This window comes from Penaeus monodon, chromosome 26, assembly GCF_015228065.2.
Source record: "Penaeus monodon isolate SGIC_2016 chromosome 26, NSTDA_Pmon_1, whole genome shotgun sequence".
NCBI classification, from domain to species: Eukaryota; Metazoa; Arthropoda; class Malacostraca; order Decapoda; family Penaeidae; genus Penaeus; species Penaeus monodon.
Genome location: NC_051411.1, coordinates 34,940,254 through 34,951,683, shown reverse-complemented (window position 1 = coordinate 34,951,683; position 11,430 = coordinate 34,940,254). Strand labels below are relative to the sequence as shown.

The window sequence follows — 11,430 nt, the reverse complement described above, 5'->3', positions numbered from 1 at the left end:
ACCTAACCACTGCTGACCTGCTACTCTCTACCTAGGGGTCTTCACGTCCTTGCTCACCACCTCAATCATTTCTTTGATCTTGCTCTGGTAAGAACAATAAGATGTCTGTGCTGCAGAGATAAAGAGACAGCTCAATAGCACACACACAAAGACATAAACTGGTATACACATATTCTGACTTAGTTGATCACCAACTGCTATTGGAGTAAGTCACTCACTAACCTCAGCCAGTTACTGTCCTCCTCAAACACTATTTTTGTTTTTTTGTTTTCCATACACAATACAAAATTTTTTTGTGTATGAGTTGTTTTAATTCTTAGGGCCCTGGTCTTTTCTAAATTTAACGGGAAAAGTGTTCAAATGTGTACTGAATTATCTTTCACATGTACACTGTGCTTTATTACTAACCTTCATTACCTAGATTTTCCAACTATTAAACTGAATAAGTCAAGCCCAAATGAGAACATAAAGAATTGAATACCATTATGCAAGGGCCATCTCACAATATCAATCTCAATTCATCCCTAAAGTCTTGTTTGCCACATTTGTAGCAGGTCTCTCAAAAACTGGTGAAATTTTTCCCACAAGTTTTCTCGTAAGAGTTTGATGAACATATAATCCATTAATAAGTCTGGTAATGTAGGGCAAGTTTCCTTCAGCTAAACCAACAATATCACCTCCATACTCGCACTCTCCCAGAGACAATCACTCTGGCGAGTTTTCATGATTCTTTCTTTGTATCAATGAAGCACAGCAAATGTGAAGTAGTAATTCTGATACTAACTAGCATATTTCATCCAGCTATATCTTTTCTTCACTCACATTCCCCTCTACATACCATACTATTTCATATCAAAGTTAACTTCTAGTAAATCATCATCTCCAAAACAACCCTAAATGCCAGGGCTTGTTTAACCTCTACTTGTACTAAGTCATCAATGAACCAATTATGAGTACTACTTGTCTCTTTTTTCCTGCAAATTCAAGGAAAGGTGAAATTAGGTAAGGTCACAAGGTCTTTCAACTGATGCCTTAATGGCCAAGCACTAGCAGAGCCATCTATGTGCAGCCATTTCACAAAAAAAATCTAAAATGAGCACTCCATTTTCCCAGTGACATTGGGTTAATTGAGCCAACCACAATACATGTACTAAAACTCAAAACTAATTTTCTTAATACAGATGACTCTACTATGAACCACTATTCTTCTGTTACAGTTTTGCATTCTATCAAGGGAACCACATCATGATTAACCCATTCCTGACGGGTGGCACGTACGCACATGCCATGGCATGGCGGGACTATCTGCTGGGGGTATGTACATGCCATGGTGTATGTATGGAGATGCCATGAGTTATTTTTTGTTACAATCATGGCAAAATATTATTTTTCTGCCAGTGAAAGTGTGATTAAGTAGTTTTTAACACTCTCATTTTTACTATGAACAAAAAAAAAAAAAAAAAAACAACAACAATGATTTCAACTCCATGATGCCACACACTGCTTATTTTATTCAGACTATAGACTGAATAATGATCAACTATGGAGTCTATATAACAATAAAAATACCTTTCAGTCTCAATTTATCAGGAAGTTTGGCAAGTAGAGATTTTAGAAAATAATGAAAACTGAAAATACAACATATCTTCGTAGTATTACGAAGAAACAGCATGGGATGCTGGCATTTGGCATGAGTGGTCGCGCATGCTAGGGCGACAATACAAGCCCCCAGCAGCAGGGCCCAGGCCACTATGAATACTACCCGTCGGGAAAGGGTTAAAGTCCATATGTCATTTTCCAAAATACATTTTAATAATCCTCCTATACTTTTAAAAACTTGTCCAAGTCATTTTATAAAAACAATATTACCAAAAAAGTAGAAAGAGTGATTACAAGTGAATTCTCTACTATCACCTTTGTGTCATATTATTTCATATTTCTAAGATGGATTTATCCTTTTCTGTTCCTGGGAATGTTTCATATGGATTTCAAATATGTTTAGGTTATTTATTTCCATTTTGTTAATTATTACATGGAAATAAATATATACCTATCTATAACACAAACTCAATGAAAATTAAGCTATCAGTCTCATCAAAATCACTCATGCTCTTTCTTTTCTTTTTTGATTTAGATCATACCAGCATATTGTTACACTGAAGGTATTTATATGCACTGCTTTCAGTACCTTGTAACATGTTACTACAGCAATGTCTTGAGTGGTTTGAATATCCAGTTTTAAAGTGCTTTTATATCAAACTACTCAATCCCCTTGTTAGATACTACTATACCATACATACAAATACCCACGGGAGGGAGACAACAACCTTGTTCATATGACACCTTATCCTACTACTGAACACTGCAATATAACAGGAATTCAAACTTGTTCTTTCTCTTACTAAGGCATAACATATCAAGAGCAGCTTTCATTATAACACAAATGACAGAAAAATAGCAAGACCTTCAAATCATTTCACTACTGTATTCTATTTCATACACAGATATAAGGCTCTTACTGACCACCTCACTTAAGCACCACTGTTCAGTTTCCTTCTTCGTCAGTAGTTTCAATGCCTGCTACCAATTCTTTATATAATTCTAGCTTTAAAATAAGTCCTCCTCCTTTCTGTGGCTACTGTTGTAATTACCTCTGTCTTCTAACAACTATATCTTGGTTTTCAGCAAACTGAAGCACAAGTTTCAATAACAAAATAACTGAGACGGGTGATGGATGAGTTAGCATAGCCTTTGTGTTCTGAACCATACAACTACAAATTGCAAAAAGGTAATGTTTGGTTCAGTGAAATAAGTTTCTCAAATTATGAGTAGTCTCTAGCAAAATGAGAGCATGATAACATGATGTTAGTGACATTGGCCCTCTGTGTACAAAATATGCCGTAAAAAATCCTTTTATCGTCATGGTGTACAATAAATAGGAAAATAAAAGTTTAAGGAAATTTTTGTGTGTGTTATTCAAGACAAGACATGCATAAATAGCACTTAAGATATATGAAACACCCACAGTAAATATTGCATGCTGCAGGTTAACCAATGTCACTGGGTAGCAAGACTATAATGCCACCCCCACTGTAATAAAAGTTTATCTATTGTCTGTACACATAGATGGCTCTGCAAGTGCTTAGTCACCAAAGAGTCAGCTATTACTCTTACCTATCTCATCTGTTTACCTTTTTCCTTCATTTTTTAAAAGCCTCATTTATATTATTTTATTGCCTTTGATGTTATTAATAATTTAATAACAATTTAATAATCATAACATCAATAAGAATGATAATGGTTTCAATATTAATAGTATTGGAAAGAAAAACACATTTTCCCACCAATTCACGGAACGGGGAAATCAGGATTGGTCACAAGGGCCAATTGCTGGCCGAGCACACATGGAGCCATCTGTATGTAACAAAACTTACTAAAATCTTATAAAATTAATGAATATACCTTAATGGTAGGAGATAAGTCAAGAAAATATCTGAAGTAGCTGCAATGATAGGGAAGACCATGATAGGATCTATGAATGCATAACTATATACCAGAATGTTGATACTACACTAAGTACTAGTGACTACTGTTCTATTTGATTTAGTCAAATTGGGGGGGGGGGAGGTTTAAATGTATGAGGCTTGTCACATTGATTCTGCTACCACATCGTTTCAGCTGACACTTCTTCCCTCTATAGCATCCTAAGAGAAGGAATTGTTGTCATACTAATATGGAGAAATATGCCATATATCACGTTCTTTTACAAATTGGTTTTCTTTACAAATATGAAAAAACATCAAATATAAAATAGGTTAAAGACATGCAAGAAAACAGCAGAAAAAATTCCATACTCATTTTAATCAAAGCAAAGATGCCTTTTTATATACAACTAGTTAATGATTACCATTACCAAACTATAAACTTCTTGCTGATTACCACCAATCTGTCAAGTGCATCTTCTCCTTGATACAAAAAAATTGTAGAATAGTTGTATACAATGCAGACTGACATATTGTTATTCCAGTTCAGTGATTATCTTCATCTTTTCATCAAAAACACCCACGAACACCCACCTACATATCACAAAATTAAAAATGACTTCAATGAATACTTAAAGAATGTGAAAAAAGGGTAGAAAAAATGCATGAGAAACTCAATCAATTACCTTCAGATGGATAAGCACTGAACATTAGTCTCCCAGAATGATGGTACTGATCCTCGCTAAAATGCAAGCTGCAAACCCTGTAAGTTTCATTTAGCTGTTTCAGCGTCTTGCCCCTCAGATTGGGAATGTCTAAGATTCTTAGCCACTCCAAGCATCTGAAACACAAGAATTGTTGAACTGAGATATAGCATTTAATTGGATTTAGAATGAATAAAAAAAGAAGAAAAAAAAAGAACAGCTATCTCTAAATTCAACTTACTTCTGCTGTATTTTCACCCTGCTAGGGTCACATACAAGGCAAACTTGGAATAAATCTACCCTATATTTTTATGCCCTCCAACCTGAGAGACTGTGTGAGAGGCTTACTAAGGTTTTTCAAAGGGAAAAAAAGAGGAAGGGTTAAAAACAATACAAATAATCAGAAAAAAAAGACTCGCATGCACGTACACATGCACAATTGACATCAAAATGAAAATATATTGTTAGCAATAATAACAGTAGTATTCAAAAGATCTGAAGTAGTTAAACTAATTATGATAGAATATCTAATGATACTTAATGTGAGTGTTCCATACACACTATTTGTACATATACATTGTATATGTTACTCTGTTAAATACACCATTAAATATATATCCTGGACAGAACACTATTCTATAAACATCAAATGCTGAGCATGGCTACTAAAACAATCCCTCTATTTCCAAAGCAAATAAATTATGAATGAAGAATGAATGAATGTGCAAGTAACAATATTCTTAACCCAAATCCAACAGGCATTGCATGTATGTACATGCCATGCCCACTGTGAGTTTACTTTATTAATTGTTTTTACACAGAGATGGCTACACTTGTACGTTCACCAATGAGCCCATTACGAGTACTGCCTGTCTTGCCTGTTTACCCTTTTCCTTGATTTTTTTAAATATTTTACGTTATCATATATTGCTGTTACTAATGTCTATAACATTCTAATAATTATAATACCTATAATAAAATTATCACCATTGATATTCACAGCTTTAGTAAAAAATATAAAGTATTATATATATATATAGTATATATATATATATAATATATATTATTAGAAAGATAGCAACATTATTATAGATATTTAAAATATATATATATAATATTATTATATATAATATATATATAATATTAGCCAATTCAAGAAGTGAATACCAGGTAGTCTACTAACTGCTCATTTAGAAGCACTAGCAGAGCATCTATGTGCATAGATTTCACAAATTTTTAATAGCACAGCTTTTCCGATGCATCCAGTTAATTTCACTTAAATGTAGAATACTGTAAAATAATACCAAGGTATTCAGCATTGTTCAAAATGACAACCATGGCAAATATCTGGCACAAGAGTTTCTCTACTCAGCAGCTTTATAGAGTAAAGTCTGAAACCTTCTGCCATATAAACCTAAACTGTTATTACTATTAGTGATACTCTGAGCTGAAGATTTAATATTTTGCTACATTATGAGAAACAAACACAGCAAAATCACTAGGTGAGAGAAATTTTCTTTGATAGTCTTCTGTCCATTTTCTTAAATATTTATTATGACAAACATTAAACAAGTATTTTGACTTGCTGCATAATCAGATAATGGCAAATAACAAGGAGAAAAATAGAATGATGAACAAACTATTTTCATATATGTATGTGTGTGTGTGTGTGTGTGTGCGCATGTATGTGTGTGTGCGCATGTATGTGTGTGTGTGTGCGCATGTATGTGTGTGTGTGCGCATGTATGTGTGTGTGCGCATGTATGTGTGTGTGTGTGCATGTATGTGTGTGTGTGTGCATGTGTGTGTGTGTGTGTGTGTGTGTGTGTGTGTGTGTGTGTGTGTGTGTGTGTGTGTGTGCGTGTGCATATGTATATCTATATATATTTATATATATATATACTTATATATGTAAACATATATGTACATATGTTTTTACTAGTAAAATGAAAAATATTTTTAAAGCTATTAATACCAATTAAGTAGATGTTTAGAAAATACCCATATCCATGCCTGTTGGTGTTTTGGCACATGTGCTTTGGTAGGCTGTTTACAGATATCAAAGAATAGTCCAGGCTTTTGTCAGAATATAGTGTGTGCTGGCTTATTGAGCTTAGCCAGTTCATGAAATGCAGACACCAAAATAAATGCTTAACACTACAATTCAGATGAGTCTATTACTTCAGCCAACAACTTGATGTGACATTTTCTAACTACATCCATATTGTGGAAAGAACGAACTTGGACAGGTTCTGTATCTGAAGTTGAATTACCAGGAAGTAAACAAGTAGTCTGTGTGTATTTGCCTGTTTGATGTAAATTTTATTAGTATTTCAGAATTTATTGATGGATGCTAGATCATGAAATTAAAGGGCAAATAATAAAATTTTGTTAATTATTCTCATTATGATTCCTTTTATTGAAAAATATGAACACCATTCAGACATAAATCACACACAGATGTCTGAGTACTGATTAAGAATACAAGCTGATACTGCAAAAGTTATTACAACACCAACTTGCATAAAGGGAGGGTGGTGACTGTAGAACCTGTAGGTTCAAGGTTCACCACACATATTTATACAGACAGATAGATATGCACATCATATCTTAATAAAATTTATCTTAGCTTAAAAAGAAATCTAAGATTGGGTATACAAAGATGAAATGGGAGCTCAAAACATAAAAGAAAATGTGAATAAATACAAGTTTGAAAAATACTGGCTATAGTTCCCATGATGTTCTGCTGCATTCCTAGACAGGGATGAACTACTCAAACTTAACTTGCTGTCAAAATTGTTTGAATGTCATGTACAAGCAATGTCAAGTGGTATACATTTTATTTTATTTATTTATTTTTTTTATTATTTTTTTTTTTTTAAATACTTTTGTACTGAAAAGAAGAAAGTATCCAGCTGAAGTAAACACATCAAAGAATGTATTATGGATAGAAGAAACTTCCTTTTTCGACTCGGAAAATTGATCCATATAACTTGACGAAGTCTGCCTTCCTGTATAGACTGGATCACATCAGCTCTGGTTAGATTTAGTTTGATAAGGTTAGGTTAGCCTAATATATTAGGTAAGACTAAGATAGGTTTGGTTAGGCTTAGTGAGGCAGACAGGTTAGGTCAAAGGACTAATAAGTTTAAGTCATGTTAAGTTAGGCTAGGCTAGGCTAGGCTAGGCTAGGCTAGGCTAGGAGGCTAGGCTAGGCTAGGCTTGGCTGGGCTGGGCTAGGCTAGGCTAGGCTAGGCTAGGCTTGGCTGGGCTAGGCCAGGCCATGCTAGGTTAGCCAGGATTCAATGACCACTGAGAAAGGTGAAACTGGTTGTAGGATAATTTATTGGTGCAACAGCCCAATTCAAAAGCTGCATCATAAAATAATAGGAGGAATATCTGTGACTGAACAGTGGACACTTAATACTGATCAGAAATTTCCCTCCTCAGTATAATCCTAGCTTGCTCAAGATGCCTGTAACTACTATGATGGTGGTAGACAAGAAGTCAACATTATATAATTGTGATCCCCAGATAAAAATCAAATACCACCTAGGACACAAAGTGTGGAAACTGAACATTCTATTAAATTCATCCCAACTCTTAAAGTGTTTGTTACAATAAGTATAGTAACTAGTATCAATGCAACACCATATAGCATGAATGGTGAGAAAAGTTCAATCATAACTTTTTTTAATGATGACTGAACCTATAGATTACTGATAATAATAACAATTAACAATGGTAACATTACTATTTCATTTAAAGTATGTAATGACAATCAACAAAACAATAAAAGTAATGATAACAGCAACAAGTAATAATAACAATGTTTTATTATGGTAATGATACGCCAAAAAAACAACAATAACAGTATCATTAATAATAACAATATCAATTTTAATCACACAACAACAAATAACATGTAACAGTAATGATAAAATGATGATAATGTCAACAATAACGTATTTACTGACAACAATTGTACTGTTGTTATTATCGCCTTCAAATAACCTTTATTATGCACCAATACTTTCACAGTAGTAATTTTCCTTCATGTTTTCACGATTATGACAGAATTATGAGGAATACGTAACAATATCCGTATAAATAACGATCTAAGTTCCAGCAGAGTGAAAATCGATGGCATCCTGGGACCCCAGCCATGGTTCCTCCTCCTTGAACAGGTGGGCAAAATGCGCCCGGTTGCAGGACACTCGTGCCGAGACAATGGCTGTGCAGGTCCTATTCGGCGCCGTAACTCATTAAGAAAAAGGGCAAGATGCCTATTCTACCAACGGTAGAGCATACTGAGAGCGCAATCACTCAGTACTCACCTCTGTGGGTCCTTGGGGAACGGGTGCAGCTTCAAGTGCCTGTGTTCAATCTTTCTTCTGCTGCAGACGCTACAATACCTTTTACTGCCGAACATGATCCAACTTCATGGTCCTCGATAACCAACACTACGATATCCTTGGTGACGGTGGCGCCGCCAACGGCCATTAGTGTAACTAGAAGGTATGGTATAATTCCTATTCCTCAGCCTAAGATTTGGTCAAGATATCATCTCGGTGATTTGATTAATTTCTTGGCGAAACAGTCCCTGATAAAACCCAATTTGGATAGTGTGTTTTTTGTTGCTAGCGATGTAGAGATTTCGCAAGCTGCGATGCTGCTGAGCCAATGGGAACCCGGGGAGGGAGCGCGAGCTATCCCCTCATTGGTGCTACGGGACCTGCCATTAACGAAAGAACGTTGATATATGGGAATATGATCGGTTGATTCGCTACCATTTACGTACTATATTACATTGAACTGCAGGTGGTATAACGTGATTATATGTTTGATGATGATGACGAAAGCAGCAGCGTGTAGAATGTGGGATGTGAAGTGAGTGGCACATCTGGGTCATATCCATGGGTCAACAGGGGACAGGGGACAGGCGCACCCCCTCACCTTTGAGGGTCAGGCAAACCGGCCTCCCGCAATGTGCCGGAGGATACGCCTTCAGTCAGCGTTAAACCCAGCGCACGGTATATGAAACGCGTATTTATTTCCTTTCTATTTATTTCATAATCTCAATCTCGTATTCTTTTCTAAGTTCATTTATTGTGTATTTATTAGGTCTATCATTATTAGCTACACATTTTGTTATTATCAACAGTTGTCATGATCATTAAATATTATTACGATAAAATTAACTAGTATATTGATAAATCTATTTAACCATCGTACCAACAACAACGAAAATAATAAAAGAGCAAGAAAACCAATCCCAACAATAGAGGAGGAACACCCCCAACATTGAAACATCAAAAACACAACAAACAAAAAACTAACAACCTCATAAAAATAAATACCAATAGAGATCGACGTAAAGGCAACCTGGGCGGCGGAGATCCGAGTGGCAATACCGCTCGCCCTCTCTCAACAAGCCTTCCTCCTCCCCTTCAACCGACCGCGGGACTAACACGCAGATTACAACAACCTCCGCCATCGAGAGAGGGAAGGCAGGGAAGGGAAAAACATTGGAGCTGGTTAGGCCGCGCAGTCAGAAGGAGTTGGGGAAGATAAGTGAGCGTGACGGAAGGGAGGTTTAAGAAGGCAATGTGCGGGAAGGTGAACAGTTTGATCAACATGAAAGTGGTCGTTATGATCATTGTAATAGTTTGTCAATAAAATGTTACTAATAGAACGAAAGAAAGAAAAAAAGCAAAACAAAATATAATGAGTGATGGTGAAGGCATTAGTGATGATGATAACTTACGTGATGTATAGAATAAATTAGAACAAGTTATATCAGTGGCATGTATATAACATTTGCAATTATATTTACAACTGTGATAGTAGTATCATGTGCATGTATATAACGATTGCAGTTAAAACCGTAATTAAGATGATAATCAGTGATAAATGGAGATAAAGAGATAGGCAATGAAGCGGTTATCATATGGCTCATCTCTTTCTCGTTCGTTTCGCTTCCCCTACAGTCACAAGGAGTTGCTCTCGTCCCTTTCTCTCTAATTGCTAATCATTAACTTTTCACTCCACTTCCCTAAGGTGTAAAAGTTAGCTCCCAGTCAACGAACTCTTCAGACTGATCTAGAGACAAGGTTCACTCTCTCTCTCTCTCTCTCTCTCTCTCTCTCTCTCTCTCTCTCTCTCTCTCTCTCTCTCTCTCTATATATATATATATATATATATATATATATATATATATATATATATGTATGTATGTATGTATGTATGTATGTATGTATGTATGTATGTGTGTGTGTGTGTGTGTGTGTGTGTGTGTGTGTGTGTGTGTGTGTGTGTGTTTCTGTGTCTTCGTGTGCGTATGTGTATGTACGTGTTCAGGAAAGTGGTCGAGCATATGTATATGCGCGCGCGCGCGCGCGCGTGTGTGTGTCTATCATAAACATGTTTCTACTTCATACCCCCGTCCCATCTCTCTTTTTATTGACTGACACCATTCATTTGAATCTTTCAGGACAAAATACCTCAACTGGGTAAGCCATTGTTGTTTTTTGTGGTCCAAACTGGAAATTGCTTCATATATTAAACTGACTGAAAATGTAGTTATACAAATAACTCGTTAGCCAATATTTTAAGAAATATCTTGATAATCAGAAGTTTATGTTTTAATAGAACTCTAAAAAAATCTTAAAATGTCAAAGTTGTGTCTGTTAGAAGTAATGTACGGCAAGTTGGATGAGAACTATTCATGTGATTTCTCGAGATTACTTTCAAAATGTATTTCAGACCAAACTCTCAGCACGTTACTTTTTTTTTCTTTTTTTTCCCCTCAATATTCTGTTTGGAAGAAGTGGATTTCAAGCCGGAATATTTTGTATACTTTTTTATTATAAATATTACTCAAAATGGAGCTTGTCCGTAATTTTGAACTGAGCTATTGGTATATGCCTAAAACGCATTGAGAGCCACTGCTATAGAAGATACAGTGTAAAATGTTAATTGTTAACTTCTGGAAATATGGATATTGCATTCCCAAAATACGGTTTTATTTTACTGAATGCCAAATCCCCGTAAATTCTCTTTTAGCCGTACGCGTGATTGAGTTGCCTGAGAGCCTATGTACTTTTTGATAACCGAAGTTCACTGACACTAAAGTAGCCAGTAACGGTCACAGAGCAGCAGATAAAGCGCGCATTTTTCCCCCTAGGAAAAGCAGGAACTCCAGTATTTAAAAGCCCAGATTTTGACTAAAAGACCACATATTT

At 35.5% G+C, this 11,430-nt stretch overlaps 1 protein-coding gene across 1 annotated transcript in view; it reads right to left on the bottom strand.

Moving 5' to 3' along the window:
* Positions 1 to 8,872, bottom strand: part of LOC119590113 — a gene marked incomplete in the record, with an annotated part of 27,790 nt that extends 18,918 nt beyond the window's left edge. The window contains 2 exon segments of the mRNA XM_037938882.1: positions 4,169 to 4,323; positions 8,524 to 8,872. Coding sequence (XP_037794810.1) covers positions 4,169 to 4,323; positions 8,524 to 8,618 — 250 coding nt within the window.
* Between the last annotated feature and the right edge of the window lie 2,558 nt (positions 8,873 to 11,430).